Raw genomic sequence first — 27,942 nt, 5'->3', positions numbered from 1 at the left:
ATCCACCTGAAAAAAGGTGTTTTACTTGTACAAGTCTTGAAGAGAAGCACATTAAAAAAAAAAAAAAAAAAAAAAAAAAAACAGAGAATGCTGTTGTATGTTTACTTTGCATTCATTCAGGCCAGTTTACAAACAGTTTGCTGAAAACATACCAAAACTACCTACATCTTTAGTAATGTGTCTAGTTATAGCAGAGATACCACTCTGGTACATTCATTACATTTAACCACAAAAAAGGATTAAAGGATTTCTTAAAAATATTTATTTGCTTTGTAGAAAGAACATGGACATAAAAACAACATTTAAGAATGGTTTACACCTCATCGACACTTCAAGAATTTTTGCTTAAAAAGAACAACATTGCAAACAAATACAGTATATATAAAAGTGTACCAACCAGCAGATCACTCATAAAAACAGTGAAAGTATTAAATTAGCACAAAATGATAACGTGCATAAATTTGCTCCATACAACACACACGTTTAAAAGGTGAAAGTGAGTCTCCCAGTCTCCTCCCTCCCTTGTGGACATAACTGAAACTTCAGTGCTTACAAATAAAACATTTCAAAAATGTGATTATTGCATATACTGTATAAAAATATATTTGCCCATCACTACTATTAAAACCTCTTGTGTATATATTACATTTACAGTAACAGACAGCAAGGGAAAGGTCAGATTCAGTGCTGATTCTTCATAATAAAAGTTCTTTCATCTTTTGGAAGTTCTGCTGTAAGACGGTCCTGTGGAGGGCCCTGCAGAATGAAAGAGATTCACATGCAAACCCAAATAAACACCAAAAATAGACAAACATTGAGAGTGAAATCATGGTTAGGATTAGGCAAAAGCTTTATATAGTTAAACCGTAGTATTTATTTTATGAATTATATAATTTTCAAGTTACAAGAATAAAAAGCAATAACTTACTGTTTATGAACGTGGTTTAACACGATTTTTTACCTGATGAAAGGCCTCCTAACTGCTGCTGGACCACTTCTAAATGGTGAATGTAGTCAGCCAGAGAGTCCTGAAAGGTGAATGATCGCGATGGGCCAGGAGAGTGGCAAGACCTGGGCAATAGGATAAAGAACCTCATTTGAACTGAATTTCAGATCAAGATGCACATAAGAAGGTAGGGGTACATGGGCAGAAACAGCTAGGCATCCTGCCTGTAGAACCAATAAGGACTACAATATAGGATAATTGCAACTACTTATACAGGAAACATCTGTATCAGTCTTAGATAAGGTTAAGCATTGTTGTTTTCTTGAACCACTTTTAATCTCAATCAATCTTTGAGGGGAAATAGTTCCAACAGTTGGCAACTTGACTGGAGGATGCACCAGTGAGAACCACCTCAGCTGTAAGAAGTTTGATTATTTACCTGTTGTGGAGCCTGTAAGGTGATTTAGGGGGCTGATGCATGTGTGTAAAGGCACTTCTGTGGAGAATTTCAGCTTCTCGAGTCAGAGGAGAGTTAAAGGTAAATCCAGGGTGCTGCCTTAAAACTGCCAAAAATGAGGTGGGGTTAAACTATGCATTATTCAACCAAATGTTATTCTCCTGTTTGCTGATTCAATATTGCTTACGGTTGCTAACATTTCTACTGATTGTTCCTTGCAAGGACTTAAGTCAATCATCATGAAAGGCTGGGACTTTGTCACGGATGTCACGGATTCCGTGATTTTACTCCATCTCAACCAAAAAAAAAAAACCCCAAAAAATTTTTTTCACGTTGCCGCTAATGATGTTGAATTAGCTCGGCTGCCTTACTTGGTAATGTAGCCATTCACACTGTTCAATACTTTGCCACATTGAAAACATTTTAAAAATGAGCAAAACAGCAAAGTGCTGACACAGAACGATAATTTTCTGCATACAAAAAGCATCAAACCTCTCAATGTACAAGACGTTGTATCAGAATAATATCTGAACAAACCTTTTGAACTACATTTTTTTTTTTTATATATGCTGTGAAACCCACAATAAATAAATAAATATTTAGATGAATTTCTTTTTTCCTACTTGTATACAGATTTAATTTTTATGTAGGTATACTGTATTTAAAAAAAAAAAAAAAAAAGCACACACACCACAACGTAATAGAACTTTCATCCCTGTGACTTCACACCATTTCAGAGTTCCTCCCTGATTTTAAACACGTTTACCATGACTGCTCTGTGATTTTTGGCACAGATTACCCTGACAAAATCCTAAAGGAGGACATATGCAACCCCTTGCATACGCAAACATTTAATCTTACTGTACATCCATGAAGCATGACAAGATAATCTCTGGGATAGGAACACACCAAACCTTCTGCAGAAATTCACAAGCCTTTCTGGAACAGTATGTTTGGGGAAAAAAACAAAAACAAAAAACACAACAAACTACCTTCACTGTGTGTGCTTCCATTCACAGCAACAACCTGGATCTGACCTTTTTTGGTGCCTTTCTGCCACTTCTTTACCAAAAATCTCAACCTGTGGGTGAACAGACAAAAGAATGATTCAAAAGTGAGCAGTATTCAAATTGGGGTTGGTTTGGGAAAAAAAAAGCAACTTCCATTTTCAATCTTAGTGGCTGACTGTTTACAGCACACGTTTAGACTTGCCTAGATATAGCGATGACAACTCTGACAGCAGATCTGAACTTGTTGATGGGTAGGGAACGCGGTGTGGAGTCCCGGAGGTCAGCCGTGGAGGGATACACCCCCATTTTGGCAACAAGGGACAGGGTTGCTTGCTCACAATCCTGAAATCCACCCAAGACGAGCAGCAGGTATTTCTTCTGGTACACCAGAGCCTTCCTGAAGCTCTCTGCTCTCATGTACCTCCCATACAGACGGTTCATCTGCTTTCAACACAAAACTGGTTTCATTTACACAAAAAATGCAGAACAGGCTGCCCCATTTTGCAGTGTCAATCCTAGATGTATTTAAAGGGTACATCAGCACTGCATGAAAAATAAAAAAAATTATCCCACCTTGCTGTTCTGAATGTATCTGGTCACTGTATAACAATCTGTGTGCGTCCAAACATCTGCATAATGCCGCACCGCCAATGTCCAAACTCATTCTTCTGGAGCGTCTCTTCTGTGCCAAAAAACTTGACTTCCACGTGTACTGTCAGATGCACTGGCGCATGCCCAATGAAGCGTTGTGTAAGCTATATTACCTCAGCATGGAAACACACTAGTCTGTGTGATAAACATGGTCCATCTAATTTTCCACAAGGAAGCAACTTGTACCAGCTTTCGTTTTGTGCAGTAGACATCTTTCACACTGTACGTGTTTCCTTCGCATGTTGTATTTCGATGTATTATGATTTTGGTTGCATACATTTAAATGATGACACAACTTCGATATTTAACAATGAAAACGCACATGATGCATAATTTACTATGCGGCGTAAGGTTCCATTATAGCAACGTTCAAGATTCCAATACAGCAGGTAAATCCCTGCAGCCTGTGGCAGATGTAGATTTTTGCTTGCCACTAACTGTTTTTGTTATTTCTGTACACCCAAGGTGTCTGAAGAGATCCTTGAGAACAGTGAGTTTGGACATAGTGTGGCACTATGCAGATGTTTGGATGCATGCAGATTATTATACAATGACCAAATCCATTTGGAACAGCATTGTGGGATAGTTTATGTTTTATTTTTCATGTAGTGCTGATGTACCCTTTAAGAACAAAACTAATCCCCCTGTTGAAAAACAACTTCAGGTCATGATAGGAAAGACAGCAGGTCTGACAGATTGACACTCAGGTTAGCAGGTGCTTCTATATCCAAGATGACATATTACTGTTTCACAGGAAAAGGCTCATAAACAAAAGACTCTACACACTATCGTGGAGAACACAGTACGCAGACTTTCACCCTAGGAATGGGAATCTACTACCAACAGTGACAGGTGTTTTTGTCTACAGGCTGTATATGTACTATTTCCATGCCCACTGTAGTAGACAATAAATACCAAGACCGCATGCTCTAGATCAGGGGTTCCCAAAGTTTTGGTAATGGAGGGCCAATTTCCAGAGGTTGCATGGGATGGGGGGCCGCACAAGAAAATGTACCACTCATGAAACCGAATGTCCCAAATCATACCTTTTTTATTTCCTATACATTTTTGTATTTAAATTAAGAATGTACATTACTACCACTGCAATACCAGCAGCTTTGACATGTATTTGTATTTTATCCTGTGTCTTGGTGCCACAACAGGCTTAGGTTTGAGCACCAATATCATGCTGTCACTTACATTGTCCTGGTCACAACAATTAAAAAAGACAATATCGAAATAGGTACTCTTAAACTATACCAATTAAACTGTTTTGTGGGTTATTCTTCAGTAGTGAGGCAGAATGCATCTTGACTTGTACAACTAACCACTTCACTGAGAGCTGAATACATGTACAGTGAACTCTGCTTAATTCAAATCTCTGGGGACCATACAGATAGTTTGAGATGTGCAAAATTCGAATTAAACAAATTATGTAAATCGCCCCACGGTGTGGACATTTAGAGATATTTCCATATTAAATGTGCAGAAATAAAACAGACATTGCTGTATTTTACCTTGATGTTTGTATTTATTTTGTCTTTCTGAAATCAACGAAATAATCGCACATTTCTATTTAAAGTGCATCATTAATTATTCATAAATTATCTGCCATTAAATTGGCGCTTTTTATGCAATTACATACGACTGCTACTTAACATCCTACTAGCTACTGTAGCCTAACTGTAGTCTTATTCAGAAACACTGTACAAAAAAGAAGTGTAACAGTAACAATGTTAAACTGTAGCCAGGTACTGATACTACAGTAGTATTTTCCCCAACAAAAGATCCAAGTTGAACACCAAAAACTACAATACTGTACAAAGAGCATTTTCCTGATGTAGTTGTAGCTGAATACAGTTTAGCTCTTAATAATAAAATCAACTTGGCCCGTGGGCCGCACTTTGGGAACCCTTGCTCTAGATGAATGAGGACAGGCTTACCTTAGTGTGGGAGACATCAGCAGCCAGAGGCCTGTTTTCAATCTCGGCTGTCACTCTTGAGAGCTCAGACTCTGCCTTTTTGAGGGCACTGTGCAGGAAGGCTCTTTCCTTCTGCCAGGCAGCCTTCTCTGAGAAATGAGCTGAATAAACCATCTCTTGAGATTTTACCTGGAACAATAAAACCAAAAAAAGTTAATGTTAGTATCATTTTACCAAACCAAAAAAAGTGTGGCAGGGGAGGAGGGGTGGCAGCAGCAGAAGTTATTTATGGTAACAATGTTTGTAATTTAAACTGCCTGGGTTTATAACATTACTGCAACAGAATAGTATAAATGTTAAAATCAACGGTTCATTGAGGGCTTCCAGAACCAGTGATGCCTCCTTCACCCAGTTTACCTGTTCACTCCCTCCCCGTCTTTGCTTGTGAATTAGTAATTCCTTTTCCAGTTTGGATATGGTACGTTTCAAGTCAATCTTTTCTTCGGTCAAAGCTGCCACACAAGTAGTCAGGTCTGCATTCTCCTTCAGCAAACGCTCAGCAATGACTGATGAGGTGTGTACCGGTCTCTGCAAGAGGATTTAATCAGATCAGTGGCAGGCAGAAATTAGGATTTGCATTTATATAACTAAACGTAACATGCAGCGGGATCTCTATTGATAATTCTATGGCAACAGCTCATGTAGTGTTTTAAGATGATCTTCGTCAACTCTTGCAATGTTACAGGATGAAAATGTTTGTTAATGTAACAAAACAACATTAACTCTCTCCACCTACGTGTGTACTTGAGCATAGATTAATTAAATCATTGTCCAGCCCAGTCAGTGTTCTCAACAAGAACTTCATATCCTCATCTTCAGCATAGCTGCGACCATCCACAGTCCTAAAGAAAAATTACAATTGAATTGTGTGAGCACTGCTAGCGGTTAACTGAGGACACAGTTACGATTCAATTAGGTTCTTGTTTGTAGGAAACTAAATTACATTACCAAGTCACTCAACCAGTTAAAAAAAAAAAAAATGCACTTACCTAGCAGTAGAACTGTGCACCAAGTCTTTTAGTCTGAGAGTGGCCAGCTGTAGCTGTTGTCGTATGAACTGCAGATGCTGCTGGTGAAGGATAAAGCTCTCCGTGTCCAGAGACTGGGGGAAGAAGCAGCTGCGGCCCGTGTCCAGGACATCAGTCTGCTGCTGCTGTTTACCAGAAGAGTGGTCTTGCTCCTGCTCCTCCAGTTCCGCGAGGGTCTGCTGTAGCTCTCTGATCCTCAGCTGGTCTCTTTGATGCTGCAGCTCCATCTCATGCTGCCAGGCAAAGCACAACAGTTAGCAAAACATTTGCTATCTCATGAACTATAACACTGTACTATAGCCATGCTTCCTTCCATTTTATATCATTGCCATCATAGCTCAGAAATTAATCTGTTAAACTATACACCATAAAAGCACAATCATAACACAGATCAAAAAGGTTAGAGAAATGTGACTTTCAGCTAAAAGGGAAGCACAGAATCTCTATAAACACAAAACAGAATTCCCCTTACTACTTACAGATATTCAGCTCAATAGTAAAATGACTGCAGTAGGGATGTGCTTACCAGTTTCTCACTGTCCCTCTCGTGTCGGCGGTCTTTCTCAGCAAGTGCCTGGTGATCTTGCCTTCTCTGCGCCTCCCTGCTCCTCTCCTTCTGCTTTACGGACTGGATCTTCCCCTGAAGCTGCTCGACATCAGCCTGCAGCCAGGCCCCCTGCTGCCTCTCTGCCTCCAGGCTGTGCTCCAACTCTTGTTTCTGGGTCTGCAGGGTCTCCAAGACAGTGCAGAGCTTGGCAGCTGTATCGTGCTCTCTCTGCGCCTCCTCACGGCTCTGCTCAACTCCTGTCTCCAGCCGTCTCTTGGCCTGGATGGCCTGCTGCTGGGTCTTCTCCATCATGACTGCCAGCTCCACGTTGAGCCCCCTCTCCTGGTCCAGTTGTCCTTGCAGTAGCTGGATGAAGTTGTGTTCCTGAGCGGCCACCCCCTCCCTGTGAAGAGCCTCCTCTTCCAGCCTCTGCTTGTACTCCTGGGCTAGACAATGCTGCTCGTGGACTAGGCTGTCACGCAGCTCTGTTGTATGCCCCTTCTCGATATCGAGGAGCCGCTGTACCTCACCAACCTTGCTGCACTCCTGGGAGAGGAGGGCCTCGCAGCGGGACTGCAGCTCCTTGTGCAGTTTGCTGTTAGCAATCCGCTCCTGCTCCAGAGCGCTGCACAGCTGGCTGTTCTGGATAGTTCGGTCTTCCAGAGATGTCTGCAGTAACTAAGGATTACAAAAAAAAAAAAAAATTATACATTTTATACATATATATATATATATATATATATATATATATATATATATATATATATATATAGACACACACACACACACACACACACAAATAAAAAATACAAAGGCAAAAATGTAAAACTTTACTTTACACCAGTTAAAGGGTTCAACCTCCCAGTTTAAATTAAGGACCGTCATGCAGTATACAGAGAATATAGAATAGAATATAAAAAGGTTACCACATTGTACTTGACTATGGCACTTGTAATTTGTGTTCCACTTTTTCAATGCAGTATACTTGGATAAAAATCAAAACATTATTAAAATAAATTAAAAAAATAAATAATTAGTTAATGTACCTCATGTGTCTGCCCTTCCTGATCGTTCCTCTGGATGTTCTTGAGTCTTTCCTGATCCAGGACATCCTGGATCTCTTTCATTCTCTGCTGCTCCTTCTCCAGACTCTCCACAGTTGAGCAAAGGTCAGCTTCCTGGCTCTCTAAGTTAGCCCTGGGGGAGGAAATCCATACATAAATATAAAGGTGATCCATTCACTCAAATTGAAATCAGAATTCTACGAAGAAACTAAAGTCAAGCACACTGTCAAGTGAAGTACACTTAAGGCAGCACTAGCCAAAACGTTTGTGTACTTGAGAGAGACTCTCTAAATAAACTGGCATATATATATATATATATCTATCAGTATTGTAGATATATATTATAATATGTACAGTATATATATATATATATCTATATATATATTATATTATATATATATATATATATAAATATCACCAAATTACTGCAGAATTCCCAATAACATAGCAGGTTTAGGAGTTACCGTTCCGATGTGGGAATACTTTGCAGGCAGACAATTGGTACGAAGTAAACTACAATCTCTTATACATAGGTCAGAAGAAGTCAGGTTGAAATCTACAACTTACCTCAATTTTCTGATCTCCTTCTGCAGCTCTTGCTGAGCCTTCAAGGACCTCTCCAGCTCCTGATTAGTGTCAGACAGCTCCCGTTTGAGGTCTGTAACTGCATCCTGTTCAGACTTGAGGCGGGATCGCTGTTCAGTTGATTGTGCCTGCTCTGCTCTGAGGGATTTCTGCAAAGCATTTACTATTGCCTGCTCCTGCTGCAGCTTGTATTCCAGCAGTTCCACTAAAATAAATAAGATAGCATTTGAACAAGGCACAACAAGAACAAAATTGTAGCACTTTTACCGTGTCACCTAAACCTACTGCTTGAACCTAAAATTAATGTTTTGGTTCTCGGCAAAATCGGAAATGATCCATAACCTTTCCTCTATCTGGATTTGCCACATTTTCAGATTGGACACCACCATGATTGAGCGGTTCTCTTTTAACATTCCCTGTAACATTGCAATTTATTTACTGGGTGCAGTCAACTAGAGGGAAGTTTTTGGTCAAATAAAATTAATTAAAGCAGAAACGAAAGTCAGAGTTGAAGGCTTATGTATTTCATTGAGCACATCTATTCTTTTCTATTAAGTTGATATGAAATAATTTGCACAGAACACAACATAGACTTCAAAATGCTGTGGGCCTCTCTCTCTCTGACCTGGTGTCCACTTACCTCGTCTGCAGACCTGATGCTCCCGCTTGCTGGCCTGCTCCTCAGCAGCGGTTAGAGAGACCTGCAGTTGCTGCAGATGCTCCTGGTTCTGCAGGTGGGAGATCCTCTGCTGGGCCTGCAGGCTCTGGATCTCTGAAAGCAAGCTGCTCCCATCTGCAGAGAGGAGCTGCTCCAGGGCCACGCGCTGCTGCTCATCCTAGAACAAAGCAAGCAGAGGAATTACAGCAGGCAGAGGACTGGAATCACAAACATTCCCACACTCGCTGTGCTAAACTGGCTGCCAATGAAAACACTAAGCTTCCACTGCGACCCAATTGTCTTGAGCCGTTAGTGGAACTAACCCAGAACATTAACAGCTCAAGACGTTTTACTGGTTGTGTAACTTGTCAGGATTGCATTTTAGTATCTCGTATATAAACAAAAAGGCCCACATACCACAAGGCTGGGTGCAGGACAAGTGATTTCTAAAACAAAGTAAAATGGCATGCTTTAACCAAAGCTTGCAGAGATGAAAAGCTTGGTGCATTAATCACCTGCACTAGTTTCCCCTCACCTGTTCTTTAACAATGCTCTCCAGTCTTTCAATCAGGATGCTCATGTCCACAGACCCCTGGCTGCACAGGTGGGACTGCAGCTCTGCACGAAGCCAGTCCCTCTCATTAAACATACTGCGCACTGCCTGGAGCAGCTCTCTTCTCCAGTCGCTGTCTCGATTAGCAGCCTCCTAAAACAGGCACAGAGATAAAAACCAGACACTAAGCAGACTGATTTGCATTACCAGTTTGAGACATGCATTCCACTCCATTGCATATTCATGCTAATGCTTCTGAATATTATGCCCGTCTCGGTTCTTGACAATTCCATATTGCAAATATATGTCGAGTAAAAGGTGATGGCAGATGTTTTATTAAATCTGCTCATATAGGATCTACAACTTTGTTTTCTATTTTAGGAGGAAAACTGTCTGTAGCCAGAACACAATACAAATCAAGGACTGGAAAACGTTTAATCTGGAGCCACACTTCTATTACTGGTTCTAAATGTGTTACTCATCTTAAAATGCACAAACTGTAGCAATACATACCGCGTCTCCTTTATCAATCGTTTTGGAAAGGAGCTCTTCAAGAGATTGTATGGTTTTCTGTAGAGCCCGTTTCTCCTTCAGCCAGCTGTCAGACAGTGTGCTGGTCAGAGGCGTGGTGACCGGCAGGGAAACCGAACCGGCCCGATCAGAAAGAGCACGCACTCGGCAACCCTCTTCATAAACCTCCTTCAACAAGCTCTGAAGGAAGACACAACGTTACAATCTCCAGACCAAAAAACAACTGCTGTCTGCATATTTAAATATAAATAAAATACAACTCCTCCCTCTGCAGTACAAGACTGGTTCCAAAACGTGCTTTTTAACATTTAGGTTTGAACATGGCAAGGAGTCAGCACACCTTGGGGATTTACCAGTTTTGTACCAGGCTGCACCAATAGGAATACAGGTTACACAACTAATCACAAAGTATGTTTCAGAAATACATTCAAAGCTTAAACAGATTTTGGATCAAAACCTGATCATCATAGCCTGATGCTGTACCTGTAGCTCAAGAGAAAGCATGTCCTCACTCCCCAGTGAAAACTCTGCTGGCCTGTCAGGGTTGTCAGCAAGTGACATGCCACGCTGCCGCAGATACTCCACAAAATTAGCATCCAAGCGTTCTGTAGTTTCCAGCTCCAATTTCAGTTTTGCCCCCAATTCTGAGCTTGCATCTAAATTATAAATAAAATAAATTACAAAAAAATCTATCTAAACCTTACTGCCTAGTTGACTGGAATGAGTAAACAGGATTAATTAATTGCATCTTAGTACAGTCACTAGTTTATAAAAAAAAAAAAAAAAAAAAGGTATTGACTTAAATTTACCAATTTATTTGAAAAAAAAGTAATATTATATATATATATATATATATATATATATATATATATATATATATATATATATATATATATATATATATATATATATATATATATATCTCAAATATTTGTCCTATTCTGTATACTCAGTTAAATTTCACATTCTTCAGCTCAACAAAATTCAGGACTGAAAGGGTTAAGGACAAATGTTAATGGCTTGAAATGCACCACCTAGTTCTGACTCACTTTCTGTTGCAATGAACTTGTTTAAAATTGTTAATTAATTTTTTATTTATGAAAGCACTCAACCCTTGTGTAGAAGCCAAAATACAAGGGTAAACCTGAGAGAGAGAGAGAGAGAGAAGATGCTTGGGTTCTACTCACTGCTTACATATCCATCGCTGACCCACTCCTGTACAGAAAGTGTTGATTCTGTGCAACCAGGAGAGGCTGATTGAGTCAAGTCGAGGTTTTCAAGAGCTTTTGCCTGGGGGGTAAAAAAAAAAAAAAAATCATGATTCAGGGGACATGACATTTGACTCCCATGCTCAGGTAAAAGATGAGGGCACCAACTATTCTAAATTGTATCTTCAGGATTTTCAAAAAAAAAAAAAAAAGTATGTTGTCCTTATTCATATTGGTGTGCATTAAACAAAGAAGAAAAATGAGAAAAAAAAAAACAAGGGTCTTTTTCTGGGCATGCTGCTCGCCTACACCTTCAATGTGAAAAGCTGCAGAGTGCATAATACACATTGAAGAGTTTAGGTATAGCGAGAAAGGCTATCAAGCTGTAAAACTAAAACACATGAAGATATTTCTCTGTTACAACATGCAGTACATTGTTTAAACAACCTTTTCCGTGTCAATCGAGTCCAGGATGGAGTAAGTGCCCTCGGAGAAGGGTGGAGATGCTGATGCCGAGCGGCTGCTGTGCGCCTCACTGTTGCAGGTGATGTGATCACTGGGCTCTGAGCAGTCCCTGTCCAGACCAGGGGATTTGCTGTGCAGGTGATTCAGCCCAGTGCTGTGCAGAGTGCAGAGCGCAGAGAGGTGGGTGGAATGCAACCCATGCGTGTGCTCTATGCTGGCATCATATTTCCTCATACGCTCAGGGGAGCAGAGAGAGCTCTCGTCGGAGAAGCTGTACAAGCCATGCTGTGTGCCCGGGCCGGTCTGGCTGGAGCGTTCCTCGGGTTTCATTGTACTGCTCTGTTCTTTACACTGCTGATGTGCCTGGAATCCATACTGAGCTCTCGGCTCCTCCACTTCATTCTTCAGGTGCGACAGCTCCTCCTCTTGCTTCGTGAAATCTTCTTGGAGCTTTCTCAGTTCTGATTTTAAACTTCCGTTGTGGCTCTCCAGGTCAGCAAGGGATCGATCTTTTCCCTAGTAAAGTTGGAAGATTTTTCATGCGCTGTGCAACAGATGCAATTCAGTTTCATGTATTTATTTTAACTCCATTGTGAGTTTAAAAAAAAAAAAAAAAGGAAAGCAGCTAAGTCGTTCCAGCAAAACGAAGGAAAATCCAACATCTTTTTTTTTTTATTTTTGATTTGTTATATCTCAACATACCTGTCCCTCCTCCAGGAGCCTCTCTGTCTTCTCTGTGCTGCAGCTCAGCCCCTCCTGCACAGCAGATAGCTCTGTCCTCAGCTGAGGAAGCAGTGGCTGCTGGTCTCTCAGGGCCTCCTCTTTCTCCTTCAGGGCAGACCCTGCTTCAGGCAGCATTATTTCTTCAGCACAGCTCTGACCAAAACAAAAAAAACAAAAACAAAACACACACACATATAATTCTGTCAAACTGCCACATTAACAGGATCCTTAGCAAACAAGTAGTGATATTTGAAAACCCTCTGCCCCTTCTGGCTTGCCCCACAGCATAACAATTCTAAAACTTCTAGTCGTTCAAAATAAAGTGCAGTAGGAGATCACATTTCTTCATAGGAACGGATGTCTGTTTTATCCCCTTTTCTCTGCATCGCTAATGGAGCTGGCTAGACAAGGTACACAACTAGTTTGTTAACTTCAGAATAGTCAGGCAATAAAGACAAGACCAATTGGACCAATTAGAGCCAATAACTCCTTAAAACCAAAGCAAGCGTCCCTAATTTAAACAGAAATTACATGTTTTCCATCTTCCAAATAACCCCTCACACCTGGTGAAGTAGTACATTTAGGAACTAAATTCAATGATGTTTAAATGGCTAAGAGACATATTGTATCTTTATCATGTTACATACCCAACCAGGCAAAAAGACAGGATTTAAAAATCACTTAGTCTTCAAGCAGAAGCCCAAGACTTATCTTTTACAAACCAAATATCATCCTGCTAAACAAAAACACCCAATATACGAAAACCATCCGTATCTGAGTAAAGACACTGAGCTGCATCTGACACCACCCATAACACATAATTGACTTTCCCTGAGCAGTGTATCTAGCAGATACCCACCTATCACTGACCCTTCGCAGCTCTGCTCCAATTAGTTAATCCTATAATATAACTTCTGAACCTGCCTCGCATTGTTGCCTCAGCCATTCCTGTTTGTACTCTGCAATCAGCTACTGACATACAACAGGTTAGTCTGCTCTGGCATACCAAATTCTATATTTATCTGACCTTGTAGCATACTATTTTGTAGTCCGAGTACGGTTTAAGATACCAGACTTGTAAATACAGTACTAAAGCTTGTTCCAATGTAATATTTTTCTTCTTTACTTTACGTTTAAAGCACCACTGAATACACATACACACTTTAGTGCCAATATGTTTATACTGTGGTTCTGTTATTAACCCTATATTGCCACAAAATGTTGCTTGCAGCATTTTATTTAATTCATTTTTTTAAACACTAAACATGCCCCAGAAGCTGGTTGCTAATTCCACTGGTAAGATTTAGCTGTGGAAGAGTGAGAAACCAATGTTGGCTGAAAAACAGCTTTTGTCAACATAGGGTTTAATAAAACCTGGACAGGGTGTATTTTAATTTCAAGTTCCATAGCAGTCAGACACAACAGACATGGACTTGTTTTACTGCTGTTTACCTGTAACTAACCAGGATTACCTTAAACCGCAAGCTGTAGTCTTTAATTAAAAAAATAGCACACCAAGCCACTGCAAACAACCCCAAAAATCTCGACAATACAGGATGCGCTTACCAGCACTTCTTTCTGTGCTTCAGCATTCCTTGCTGACTTGTCTTCAAGCTGCACACTCAGCGCTTGTACCAGAGTGCTCTTCTCCTCAACCTCCATCTTCAACCTTTCAACCTCTCCCTGGAGACATTCCACATTCAGCTGAAGAGCCTGGCACTCGGAGGACTTCTCTGAGCTTAGAGTCAGAATTTCCACCTGGCTGTCCTTCATGACAGCTTCCAGCTTCACCACCTCAGCCTGCAGCTTCTCGATATCTGCCTGGTTCTTTACCTCTGCCTGCTTCAGATCCTGCAGCTGGGAGTCCAGCAGAGACTTCAGACTGTGGAGCTCCTCACACTCCTCCTGCTTTTTGCTCAGCTCAGCCGCCAGATCTGCCCCCTCGGCCACTCTCTGCACCTCCAGGGTCTTCACTTGCGTCTCTGTCTCTAGAAGCTGAGCCTTCCTTTCTCTCAGGATGTCCTCAAGTTCCTGAGCCTGGGTGGACAGCATGCCCACCTCTGCTTCCCTCTGTGAGAGGCTGGCTCTCAGCAGGACAGACTCCTCTAGCAGGACGGAGCGCTGCTTCCGCTCATTGTGAAGGTTCATCCCCAGCTTCTCTGCCTCTGACCGGAAATGCGCTTCTTGCTTTTGTAGCAGCTGCTGAACTTCTGCTTTCTCCGTGCGTGCGAGATCGAGCTGCCCCACCAGCTCTCTCAGCCTTGCCTTGGAAGACTGCAGGTGCTCGCTGGCCAGTTCCTTCTGCAGGCTATCTTCTTGGCTGGGGTGCTGCCACAGCTCATGCTCCAGGCTGTCCTGGGAGTCGCTGACCTCATGGCGGTTGGGCCCCAGCTGGGCCAGCTCCTCCTGCAGCTTCTCAATGACCTCGTGCAGCTGCTCCACCTCCTCGTCCTTGTCCCTGCGCAGGCGTTCCTGATCTCCGTGGAGGTGCTCGATCCGAGACCGCAGATCCTCCATCTCTACATTCTTCTCCTCCAGAACCTATGACAAAAACCAAACAAAACACATTTGTCTTTTGTCGTCCAACCTCAACCAGTGAAGAAATAGAAAATAGGGAAAAATAACAGCATGTATCTCTACTAAAAGGAGTGCAAACCAACGCTTCAAAATACATGTTCTTATCTTTCACCATGCCCCCTGCAGAGGAGACTTTGGTTCTTGTTTCTATTTTTTTGTTTTTTATGTTAATTCAGGATATGTAAATACTTCAAATCCAGCTATAGAAGACAAACAGCTGCACCCTTGTTCCTTTGCAGAAGGTCAGGTGGCCTGATTGCAGCTACACCATTGGAGTGAGTTCAAACTAGAACACGTGAAGTAATTAGCAAGTAACAGGAGGCAACAGCAGCAACTTATATATAGCATTGTTTGACATATCTGCAGATGAAAACTAAAGAAAAAAAAGAAAAAAAGAACCTGAATGCGTCTTTCAATTTCACTGCCACTGAATGTACCGCATGGAGTACATCCTCCTGAAGTGAACAAAAGACTTCTTTAAAATACAATAAATTACCTATTAAAACACACACGGGATTCGACTGAATTGCTTTGTATATGTAATCATCATTTTCATCTCCTTTATGACGCTTCAGTGTGGACAGGGGATTTACACACGAAGACTGAAAAGTGGAGTGTCTCTAGAACAAGGTGAATTCAAAGGACACCCAATAGACCTTGAGACATGGTAGAGAATTAAGAGAAATGTACCTTGTTGTTTGTATTCTCCAGTTCCTGCTGTAGCCGAAAGAGCTGTTCGTTGAGATGGTCGATTACTTGGTTCTTTTCCTCCATCAGTGCCTGTAGAAACTGCAGCATTGAGGTCCTGCTCTCATCTGACTCAACCCCCAGTTGCTTGTGCAAGCTGGATGCCTTCTCCTGAATGCAATTAACTGCAGTGCATAACCATACTAAGATAAGAGACATTCACCAAAGGTATGTTTTCTTGACCTGAACTGAGCTTGTGTGCTAAGAGACTTCAAATGTATCTTTAAAAATAGAACAATAGTACTCTGCCAGTAGGTGGCTCCAATGATTAAAAAACTAAATAAAAAGTAATTCACAAATAAACAATACAAAACTACATATTATATACTAATACATTTTTATAGCACCTCAAAAGCACTGTACATAGCAGCGCCCAGACACACCAAGCCACTAAGCTCTTGCCTAGTTTCATTATAGTTAGGAAATCTGAGCCACACGGTTACAAGGAAGAACAAGTTTGCATGCAGCTGAGGCCAATAGCATTTTACTACCAAATTTCAAAGCTACTGAAAAGGACTGACATTAAAGGCTAATAAATGCACTGGATAGCAGCAGAATCATTTTCATATCGATTACACGCTGCAACATGCTCATTCTTCCCCTTCAGTACCCTACTCCGAATCAGGATCCGGAGACGTTCCCTGTACAGCTTCTCCCTTCATCCTACCTGTAACTGCTTGTGCTCCTCCTGCACCCTGTCGATGCTGGCAGCACTCTGCTTCATCTGAATCTCCAGCTGCATGTTGAGCTGCAGCACCTCCTCCGATTTGTTCACCAAGTCCTTCTGAAACTGATCCAGCTGATCAGCGAGCATTTCAACCTGGAGAAGTAAACATCCAATATAGCTACATGGATTCTCACACCGTTGTGGAAAGCACAAACCCAGCAGGACAGGATTAGGATATCAAAATGACATTCATTTATTTGCCAGATGTCTTATTCCTTATATCTATGTTAAATCAAGTTAGGATTGATATTGCATTGGGTCATATTGCAATTAATAAAACTTTATGCAGTTTGTTTTCTAGAGTACTGGGTATTTATGGAATGTGTGTATTTAGCATTGCCAGATAATACATTTAACAATGGAGACAAGTAGAGAAAGTGTATTGTAGTTACAACCAAGGGCTGGGAGCCATGAGAACCCAGGTCCAAATGTGTGCTTAGGCAATACCCAACTCTTACAGTATTACATGCAACAAATCTGCAGCTTGCTTACACGCAATTACTGGAAGGAGGGGGTTAAGACCCAGTGGTGGTCTAGGGTGTTTACAAGATATAAAGAACTAACATTTAAAATGTTTTGTAAGCACTCAAACTTTTTTTTTTGTGTGTGTTTTTTTGCAACACTGATGTATATAAGGCAACATGTAAAGCATTTCAGTGTACCTGGAAGCATACCTCTATTTGGACAAATTTTAAACAAAAAGCAATATTGAATTTTCTGGGCACTTGGAAAGCATTTAAACTATTAACCTAATTTAAAATAGAATACAAGAGTTTGCTTCATATTAATCTGGTTACTACGATAAGTGACTTTTAGCACAGATGCCTCCATGTGCCTCAGTGTACAGCAGAACCAGTGGACTCTACTTTACTGTATTGGTTACACTTGGCATGAGCCTACCTCTTCCTCTGTGTGGAGTAGAGCCTCTTGCTCTGCCTCCAGCTGCTCCTTCAGCACCTGGTCAGAGCTGTTCTCTGGGAAGCAGTGCCTGGTCTCATCTAGTTCAGACTGCAAAGCAGAGATCTGCAGCCGGTTAGAATATTGCTTCTGCTGTAAAGCCTCCTTATCCTGCAATTGATCAATAAAACAATATACAAATATCATGTGACTGGGACCTTCAATATTTATGTATTACTTTAATACACTACCAGTTTACAAGTATGGCCAGAAAATTAATGCTATCTAGATTATATTCACATGCAATAAATGGAAATTGTTATCTAGCATCTACTTGACATACCAAATTAAGTCAAATTATCCATTACGTGCTATGTTGAATTGACCAAGACCCAGGTGTATCAATTTACACCTGATTATAAACTTACTGTGTAAACCAGATCAACAAAAAACTACCCATCATGGAACACGTTTTAACGCACCAGTCCGTGACACTTGGTAAACACTCTGCTGGCTCCTAATGTTCGATACACTGTTGCAATTGAGATTCTGCACTGTACCTGAAGATGTTCTTGCTCCATTTTCTTCATCTGCTGCAGTTCTTGTTCTAGCTGGCTCACTTTCTTTGCTGCCTCAGCGTTGCTCAGTGCAGCCTCTTCCAGCGCGCAGATTCGGGCTGCCATTTTCTCAATCTCTTCATTTTGCTCATTGATGTCTCTCACGTACTGCTCCTTGGCCAGCAGGAGGGTGTTGTAATCATCCATTTTCTCCTTGATCGTAGCCTGCAGCGTCTCCACCTTGACAGAATGAGGACACATCACATCAGACTATCCTCCTAGATAAATCCCTAACTAGCAGTGTCCTGGGTCTATCCGGTAGCCTATTTCTTTATCTGACCTTTGAAAATCAAACCCACAGTGACGTAACAGCTGACTTACTGAAAATGTCTCTTGTTTATATATTCATTCGCATCTACTTCATGTCAGTACATCCTGGGAACTTTTTAAAACTACCAAGTACAACAGGTGCAACAGTCATTAATACAACACACTGCCTAGTAGATGCAAGTAATATATCAATAAGAAATGACATCCACCGGGGGCAGCGTGTTGGAGGGGGGCGGGTTAATGGTTACACTCTGGTGTACCAGTTGCACTGGGAGGGTAGACGTGATTCTGAGAGCTCTGTTGAGGTCACAGGGGTGTTGTAAACTTCGAGTTTAAAAATACCAGGATGTGAAGACAAACAGAAAATACACAACGAATCAAAACAAGACAGACAACCGGGATATTAACATATTGCTCTGTACGCAACTAAACATTGAATTCACTGCACTGAACTACATAGAAACACTATTTAATTTACTTAAATAAAATGAAATTAGAAACAAGATGAAAATGTAAAAATCTTCAGGTTTTTGTGGGTCCGCCCCAGAGTAATCAAGCTTCCTTTCATTCCTAAACAGTTCCAGAATATACCAAGTACTTTCCTGATACTAAATTACTGATTTCTAAACAATTAAGCTTATTGTACATGTTCTATTGAAAGAGAAAATTAAAACATCCCTCCCCCAACAAATTTGATGAGAGAAATTCAGCTTAAAAGATTCTGGGCTAGGTTTTGTGTGTCTATATGTAGCCACTAGAAGAAAAAGCATAATTAGGCGAAGCAAAAAATTAAGCAGTGTAAACAGGCTAGAGACACCAAGTTTTTTTTTTTTTTTTTTTTTTTTAAATGGCAGTCTTATGCATTTTCATATGTACAGTCCTCCACTCCAAAAGGCAGAGTGGGGAGTGAGTCTTGAACAAAAGGATGCCAAGAGACAGAACTCTTAAAACGATAAACAACTATTCAGTGGCTCTCAAAAGTATTCACCCCCCTTGGACTTTTCCACGTTTTATTGCGTTGCAACATGGAATCAAAATGGATTTAATTAGGAGTTTTTGCCACTGATCAACACAAAAAAGTCCATATATGTCAAAGTGCAAAATAAAATCTACAAATTGTTCTAAATTAATTAAAAATACAAAACAGAAAATAATTGATTGCATAAGTATTCACCCCCTTGAGAAAATATTTGGTAGAGCCACCTTTGGCAGCAATTACAGCCATGAGTCTATTTGGATAAGTCTCTACCAGCTTTGCACATCTGGACACTGCAATTTTTGCCCATTCTTCTTTGCAAAATTGCTCAAGCTCCATCAAGTCGGACGGGGACCTTTGGTGAACAGCAATTTTCAACTCTTTTCACATATTCTCAATTGAATTGAGGCCCGGGCTTTGACTGGGCCACTCCAGGACATTGACCTTTTTGTTTTTAAGCCACTCCAGTGTGGCTTTGGCTGTATGTTTGGGGTCATTGTCCTGCTGGAAGATGAATCTTCTCCCAAGTCCCAGGTCTCTTGCAGACTTCAGCAGGTTTTCCTCCAGGATTTCTCTGTACTTTGCTGCATCCATTTTGCCCTCTATCTTCACAAGCTTTCCAGGCCCTGATGCAGAGAAGCATCCCCATAGCATGATGCTGCCACAATCCTGCTTCACGGTAGGGATGGTGTTCTCAGGATGATGTGCGGTGTTAGGCTTGCGCCAAACACAGCGCTTAACGTTGAGGCCAAAAAGCTCTACTTTGCTTTCATCAGACCATAGAATCTTTCACTTGGTCTCAGAGTCTCCCACATGCCTTCTGGCAAACTCTAGCTGAGATTTGATGTGAGCTTTTTTCAACAACGGTTTTCTTTTTGCCACTCTCCCATAAAGACCAGTTTTGTGAAGCACCCGGGCTATTGTTGCCGTATGCACAGTGTCTCCCAGCTCAGCTGTGGAAGCCTGTAACTCACTTAGAGTTGCCATATGCCTCTTGGTGGCCTCCCTGACTAGTGCCCCCCTTGCTCGGATACAGTTTTTGAGGACGGCCTGTTCTAGACAGATTCACAGTTGTGCCATATGCTCTCCATTTCTTAATAATGGACTTTACTGTGCTCCAGGGGATATTCAATGCCTTGGAAATGTTCTTATATCCTAACCCTGATTGGTGATTTTGAAAAACCTTATTCCGGATTTGCTTTGAATGTTCCTTCGTCTTCATGATGTAGCTTTTGTTAGGAAATGTACTAACCAACTGTGGGACCTCCCACAGACAGGTGTATTTAACCTGAAATCATGTGAAACACTAATTGCACACAGGTGGACTCCATTCAACTAATTATGTGACTTCTAAAGACAATTGGTTGCACTACAGCTAATTTAGGTGTGTCATAGCAAAGAGGGCGAATACTTTTGCAATCAATTACTTTGTTTTATATTTGTAATTAATTTAGAACAATTTGTAGATTTTATTTTTCACTTTGACATTATGGACTTTTTTGGTGTTGATCAATGACAAAAACTCCTAATGAAATCCATTTTGATTCCATGTTGTAACACAGTAAAATGTGGAAAAGTCAAAAGGGGGGTGAATACTTTTGAGAGCCACTGTATACAAGTCATGCTGCTACAAAAGAATGTTGTATGTCAAATACTTAGAAAAAGCCACTAAAACTTGTAGAAATGATTGAAAACCTTTAACTAATATGTCTTGGCTTGCCTTTTGGCTTTATTCATTTCAGATATAGGCTACTGTAGTTCTCTACTGTATCACTCAAGAGAATCAATCAAGACAATTAAGTTTTAAACAAAAAAAATTGCGGTTTACATTTTTCACTTTGGCATTTATGTTGCCAGCACAGTAGAAACAGAGGTATAATAAATTAAAGAAATGACAAAATTGTATGCTGGAACAATGACCACAAAATCATTATATATATATATATATATATATATATATATATATATATATATATATATATATATATATATACACACACACACACACACACACACACACACACACACACACACACATACACATGATGTATCAAGACGCATGTGATAGTACAAACATTGTGGAACATTCATTTTAACAGCAACATTCGGGACTTGGTGAACTTCTGTGATGCATCCAGAACTTAAAATGAAACTATTTAAAAGTTGAATGTCTCTAATTGTACCTTACATTCACTGTCCTGGTCACCGGGCTGGTAAGGTAATGTCAAAAATATTAAAAAGTCCTATTTTGAGGTCTTAACCAAACCATCGACAGGATGCTGCTGTAAAGATAGTCACATGAGATGCAAAAATGACTACAAAAGATTTAGAAGCGAGTAGTTTTTCGAGATTTACGATTATACTGTATTTGCAGTAATTCGGATTCATATGTTGTTTTTTTCTGACTTTATGTGAACGAAGACACACATTTGCCAGTTTTCCCCTTGGAAATAGTGATATTTTGAAATATCACTGTCCTGGTCACAAAAGCAAAGTTTGTGGGGAATAATAGCCATTTTCTATACTTTTGAGGCATAAGCAATTAGGAAATAACACTTACTACCCAGGAACAAAAAAAAAAAAAAAAATTGTTACACGGTGTAATCCTTCATACTTGTTCAAATGAAAAGCACTGCAATAATCCACTTCCTAGCCAGGTCCGAGCTATTTTAATGTGGAATATCCACTAAATTGTGTATGTAAAATTGTCTCATTTTCTCAAAAATATACACTTTAAACCAGTGTATATGAATTGGTCAGAATATCTACCTTCTGCCCCTTGTAGTCTCCTCCGGTATTAGATTTCATTGGATTCCTTAGCTGGGCTTCTAGTTTCTTAATTTCAATTTGAAATTCATCCCTCTCGTGCTCACGCTCCACCGCTTGTTCCTAGAAAGAAGATAAACAAGACCTGGTGACCTGCTGTGTCTGGACAGTAAACCCTCAGGAGATGGACATGCAGGGCAAGCGCTTCTTACGTCTATGAAGTGTCGATCATTGCGCAGCTGCTTCTCCAGCGCCAGGATCTGCTGCTGCAGGTCAGCCAGCTCCAGCCTGTGCTTCTGCTCCAGCTCCAGGTTGTGGCTGATCTGCTCCTCCAGTTCAGTCTCTAGGAGCTTCAATCGGGAAGTGAGGTTGGAGCGGTCCTTCTCCGCTTGGCACTGCAGATCCAGCTTCTCCTTCGCCAGGAGGTCCGCTTCCGCAAGCAGACCTTGAGATATGACATCAACCCAAAGAATTAACTTGCATGTATTTGATAGCACACAATAAGTGGTGAGCAAGAAAAGATTGCGGATTGCCTATGAACTAAAAATTATAAAAATTTAAAAAAAGCTGGAGTTTGATTCCCTCTCAGATTTGATAAGCAGCTTAAAATAAATTGAAGGACTCAAAAATCTGATTCCCTTCCCTCACCAACACACATCTAAGACCTAATTATTTATATATAAATAGAGTAAAGCCATTTAACTTGACATACATAATTTAAATGTGCCACCACTGGGTGCGCTGCAGTAAGTGCTTCATCCAGGACAAAATGTAGAATAAAAAATAAATAAATCGCATGCAAAAAAGCATGCACAGGGACACAAAGTAAACTTGGATGTGACATAAAAACCTGTTACTTCATTATAGTTGCTTGTGAACATCTACTAGTATTTAACATGTGATCAATCAAGTCTTATTAGGAGGCTGTTGTACCAAATATCATACTTCTATCAACAGTGCCGGGTGTATAAAACTATGAGCAAATGCAAGTTTTATAAATTAAAACTATAGAAAAAGTAATGTGTTTATTCTTCACTGTTTTATTCAATCTACCTCTACACTTGATCAGACAGAGTTGTTCAACAAACTAACAAGTCTCAGTGTAGTCTGTAGATCTTAAAATGATTACCTACTGGTCAAGACAAGTCAATAGGGTGAGAACATGCCTTCAAAAGTCCAGTGGAAATTTAGCATGCGCTGAATTGCCCACTGTTCAGTGAAAATAAATGTGTGTCCAGCTTTACATTATCCAAAATAAATAGAATACAAAATTATAAATATTGCAAATATATATTGTAAAGAAAATGCATTTAATAGAGTTTTAATAAAAGTAGAAAATGCTTCTTCAAAAGCTGAATATGTATTAATGTCTGCAAGTGTCAGATTAATAATGCGACAGTGGTGGGAAGATCTGAAGCCCGACACCATTGGCAAGTGCTGGTTGCTGGTCTCTGCTCCCTTACCAGTCTCGTGGTCCCCCATGTTGGCAGTGATGGCCTCTCTCTGGCGGATGAGCAGGTTGTGCTCCTCATTCAGCTCATGCAACTGTCCCCTCAGTGTCTCCAGCTCCAGGACCAGGCATTGCTCAGAATCCTCCTTTTGCTGAAGAGCTTCTTCTAGAGCAGCCTTCTCCACCACATAGCCCTCAATCAGCCCTGAAACCCACAGAGCAACCGTCAAGAGAAAGGATCACAATGTCACAAACACTGGTTTTCCCCGTGGGCACGTGGTTTCAGATTCCAGATTATCCCTGGGTTATTACAAATCAATAGGCTTACTCCAGTTTTAATCACCTTGTAATGACAACGAGAACAACAACATCATCATCATCATCTGTAATAGCTACAGCAACAGGCTATAAAACTGTATTCCCAAGCTTGCTATCCTTGTAAATGCTTGATAAAAGAACCACCTGCCAACCGATACCCTGCCGGATATGCCACAGCATTTTACAGTACCAGCTATTCCAGCAGCATTGCATCACTTTTCAGAGTGATTCTAGCAGAGTTGGGGTAACTCACTACTTAAATAACGTGTTACTGTAATATTTTGTCAATAACGAGGTAATAAGCAGCAAGGTTTTTAATGGGAGTAATATGAATTGCTATTCGCAAAAAAGTGTTAGTCTCATTGCCTTTTTTCTGTTGTATACAGGGTTGGGATGATTTCCAATAACTTGGTATTATCGCATTGATCAGAAGTCACAATAAAAAAACTGCATTATAAAAAATAGTTATCAGACAATTCGTCTCTTTTTTTAAACCATATCATTTTGGGGAATATTACTTATAAAAAAAAATACAGAATAGGTTTTTTGTTGTTACATGAACTTTTTAGAAACACACTATTCTAAAAACATTATACTATCCAAACATGTGTTCAATATGTATAGTTATAGCTAACTAATTACAACCATAAATATAAACGTTTTAATATATACTTTTATGTGTACGTTTTTTATTTATTTATTTATTTATTTAAACTTTGTAGTTAAGTCTTTGCAATGTTAAAACGTTATTTGCTTAGAAAATACTAACCAGGGCTGCCAGCATCAGAGTGTAACAGAGTGTGTGTGTGTGTTTGTAGACAAGCGTTTAAACCTTCATAAAAATGTACTAAAAGCACATCCCTACTAAGCATATCACACCAACAAAACAATTAAGTAGTTGGGTAAAAACAAACTGTGCTAAATTCCTTCAGTTTCAACTTAATCATACTTTATTATTTCCGATTTTTACAGTAATATGCACAGAGATTGCATGAATTGTGTGTTACAATTATTAATTACAGTAGCCTATAGGCTTACATAAAACAATGCACTGGGTATTCATTTGATTTTACTATTTGCATACTGTACAGTCATTCTAAATGTAATGTGTACAAAGAACGCATTACAGAAATGGTATTTTAGCAAAAAGGGAAATCCATTTAAAATAAATTGAGCAGTATACATATTTGTATTTAAATTAAAATGCTTTAACCTGGACACTTCATAACCTGTTTAGCAAGATATTTTATATATTTGTATAACCAGCGGGATCTAAATGCGCAAACACCGCGACAATTGCAATTATCATGTTCTTCAATAATGTCCCAACTCAAGTTGTACACTTACATTAGTGGTCTTTTCTTTTTTAACCTCAACAAGCCAGACTGCCCCTTTTGTCAGTGTCTCAGCACCGATGTCATGATCTCTCTTCCAGGATGTCTCATGGCAATAAGTCATGGGGCAATAAAATCAGGCTTTGAGACTTGAATCTGAATAAGGCTAGGCACTGTGAACAAAAAAATAAGTATTCCTACATGCCAGTTTTGATGATACACTTCAGAAATGTCAAACAGGAAAAGCATCTACCACCGCATTTTTTTTGTACTTGACTGTACGTATTACTTTTATTTGTTTGCTTGCTTGCTTAAGTTAGTGGTGGCGACATTTATTGCATCGCCCCATTATTTTTACGCATCACCATACGGTTCATTTTTCTATGACCTTGTAGCAGGGGGAGATCTGTGCCGACTCTGCTGGCGTGTTCACAGTGCTGCAGGAAGAGGGCGGAAGTCGTCCAACAACCGCCTGTGAGTCATGGCAGTGACAGGGGGAAGTGGGGAAGTGGGAAAGTGGGTGTGTGAACTCTCCATCTCTGAATGGCTGGGAGGCGAGTCTTGGGAGATTGTTAGCCCGATAAGTTAACTCTCTGCTGTTTCCTCAGGTCTGCCCTCTTAGATACGCTGTGTGTACAGAAGCACTGGTCGAGGACCGAGAAACCAGCTGGGAGAAACACGGCAACGAACAAGCCAGAGAGTGACAGCGGGGAACCCTTGGGCAGACCCCCAAAGTATTGTTTAGAGCAGGCAGGGAGCCGCTAGAGTAGGTCGGTGATCCGGGTCATGCGGGTAGCGGCGACCAGGATAACGCTGCCGAGTGCAGCACCTTTTATTTGTAGTTTTATTACTGTGTTATTTTTCCTTGTTCTTTTCACCTTCTGTTTTCATTATTATTTCTTTGAGCACCTGCGATTGTGCCCACAGTTAATTCTTACCAGCTTTGGTATTTCCGTGGTGCTGTCTATCATCGTTGATAGGCTGCCCATGGACAACAGTGCCCTCTGCCAGTGAAAAGGAAACAAAAAGTCCTGAAAATAAAACTGGGAACCTGGGTGGTGTTCCAAGTACAACCGTTCTGTCTTGAGTGTCAGTGATTCACCCACCACCCTTCCACAGACCTTTTTTGTTATTATTTGCTTTTCGTGGTCTATTGAATTCTAGCGTTTGTATGATTCTCTTCATACTGCTAAATTATTGAAAGTAAGGTAATACAGTATGTTATGTTTATATGCCAACAATAAAACGTATTTATTACTACAAACATTTTAAAAACCTGTTTGACAGTTAATAAATTAAATTACCAGACAAGAGTCTGTGAGGGCGAGACCCTCATTGTAATATTTAAATGCCTGTTATTGTGTTTATTATTGTTATTATACTGGCAATAGAGCCGTGGTTTATGCATCATGTCTGTTGTTGAGCAAGTGTATTTGATATAGAACAGTATATTGCTTATTTAGATTAGTGCGATTAATAATGTGTCTTTCTTGTGCTTTTTGGGTCATACGTGATCTTGTCTTTGTGAACATCAGTTATTTTGTGTTCAATGTTAGTCTGTGAACATCAGTTGTAATTTGTGTACCAATGCCAAAATAAATATTTATGTCTGAACACTATCAAGTGGCTGTTTCCTGCATTCCAAAAGCCTGTGTTCCCGAGTTCCAAAATGAGATTGGGGTTGGGGGTAAGCTCGGACCATCACCCCGTTAGTCACAACAACTGTTTCGCAGAACAAGACGAGAGAAAGAAATATAAGGAGTAATATAACACATTACTTTTTTTTTTTTTTTTTATTAAGTAATAAATAAGGACATTATATTAGTTCTTTATGAAGAAACAAAATAACGAGTAGTAAGTTACTTTTTTTCAGTAACATGCCCAACCTTTTAATTGTAGCATATGTAGTTAATGCAATCCAGGGGAACTCTCCAGCGGCAAAATACTGGAATATTAAAATCAACCAGGTTTACTTGCGACACGTATGATGTACAGAATGAAACCCCACTATACTCCAGGATTCATATTCTCAACAAGTCTGTCACAACTGATCTCTAGATCCGTGTAACAATGTTAATGTGACACACAACAAATCCTGCTGGCACCTCTCCATTGGGTATAACGACACTTATATTACTGATCTAGTGTAAAATCACTGACCCTCTGCTTTGTGAAGCTCCAGCTCCAGCTGTTTTTTGACCTTGGTTCCCTGGTCCAGTTGCTCGATGAGGGCAGTCTCCTTCTTCTGACGACTGAACTGCTCTTCCAGGTGGACGTGGATCCCGTGAGTCTGCTCCAGCTGCATAACCAGCAATTAGTCAGCACTGTACACTCCCCTTTCAACTGTCACATGGGGCCAACAAAGCAAACACCTGGACTACTGCATATGAGCTGCACTTTTCAGCACTAGAGACGACAAGCAAATACTTAAAATTGGTGTGGTAAAAAAACAGAAGAACAAATATACCATCCTTTGCTTTTTTTTTTTTTTTTTAAATATATATAAATTTAAGGCATAGCCTCATTTAAACTGTAGTGAGGTACAGTTTGGATTATAAGGATAAGAACATAGTTTAAAAAAAACTGCTTTTACTGGTTAGTGGCACGCTACTGAATATATTTGAAAACATGAAGTACAGACAGGGCTCTTTGTTTTCGGTTTTTGGTCATGTGATGTCCCTTTAAAAAAGTTACATTAACCCGACTCCATTTCTTAATTAAACTCTTGGAAAAGCGTTGATTGTGAAACAAGATCAATTTTGTTTTTTCTTCTGTAACTTGAATGTGACTATGATTGTGTTTCATTGATAATGTAAAAAAAAAAAAAAAGCAGCTCCTTATTTTTAATTAAAAAA

General features: G+C 40.1%; 1 protein-coding gene and 1 long non-coding RNA gene across 2 annotated transcripts in view; both read right to left on the bottom strand.

Annotated features, from left to right (window-relative positions):
- Positions 1-251: 251 nt before the first annotated feature.
- On the bottom strand, positions 252-2,541 carry LOC121321423. The gene is made up of 4 exons (XR_005950938.1): positions 2,396-2,541; positions 1,386-1,509; positions 962-1,071; positions 252-756 (listed from the first exon to the last, which is right to left on the bottom strand). It is a non-coding gene; the product is annotated as an uncharacterized LOC121321423 (long non-coding RNA).
- Positions 2,542-2,545: 4 nt separating this feature from the next.
- LOC121321934 (pericentrin-like) overlaps positions 2,546-27,942 on the bottom strand; it is a 50,557-nt gene continuing 25,160 nt past the window's right edge. The window contains exons 25-48 of the mRNA XM_041261323.1: positions 27,248-27,386; positions 23,449-23,640; positions 22,198-22,430; positions 21,989-22,108; positions 17,917-18,153; positions 17,360-17,527; positions 16,400-16,552; positions 15,676-15,765; positions 13,975-14,949; positions 12,388-12,561; positions 11,668-12,201; positions 11,200-11,302; positions 10,496-10,668; positions 9,995-10,192; positions 9,464-9,634; positions 8,911-9,106; positions 8,253-8,475; positions 7,668-7,818; positions 6,601-7,299; positions 6,036-6,307; positions 5,783-5,888; positions 5,404-5,574; positions 5,008-5,175; positions 2,546-2,854 (exon numbers count right to left, since the gene is read on the bottom strand). Coding sequence (XP_041117257.1) covers positions 2,606-2,854; positions 5,008-5,175; positions 5,404-5,574; positions 5,783-5,888; positions 6,036-6,307; positions 6,601-7,299; positions 7,668-7,818; positions 8,253-8,475; positions 8,911-9,106; positions 9,464-9,634; positions 9,995-10,192; positions 10,496-10,668; positions 11,200-11,302; positions 11,668-12,201; positions 12,388-12,561; positions 13,975-14,949; positions 15,676-15,765; positions 16,400-16,552; positions 17,360-17,527; positions 17,917-18,153; positions 21,989-22,108; positions 22,198-22,430; positions 23,449-23,640; positions 27,248-27,386 — 5,895 coding nt within the window. The 3' untranslated portion in view covers positions 2,546-2,605. The remainder of the gene's footprint in view (positions 2,855-5,007; positions 5,176-5,403; positions 5,575-5,782; positions 5,889-6,035; positions 6,308-6,600; positions 7,300-7,667; positions 7,819-8,252; positions 8,476-8,910; positions 9,107-9,463; positions 9,635-9,994; positions 10,193-10,495; positions 10,669-11,199; positions 11,303-11,667; positions 12,202-12,387; positions 12,562-13,974; positions 14,950-15,675; positions 15,766-16,399; positions 16,553-17,359; positions 17,528-17,916; positions 18,154-21,988; positions 22,109-22,197; positions 22,431-23,448; positions 23,641-27,247; positions 27,387-27,942) is intronic.

The sequence above is a fragment of the Polyodon spathula genome, chromosome 10, assembly GCF_017654505.1.
Source record: "Polyodon spathula isolate WHYD16114869_AA chromosome 10, ASM1765450v1, whole genome shotgun sequence".
Classification (NCBI taxonomy): domain Eukaryota; kingdom Metazoa; phylum Chordata; class Actinopteri; order Acipenseriformes; family Polyodontidae; genus Polyodon; species Polyodon spathula.
This window is presented reverse-complemented; position numbering and strand designations above follow the sequence as displayed.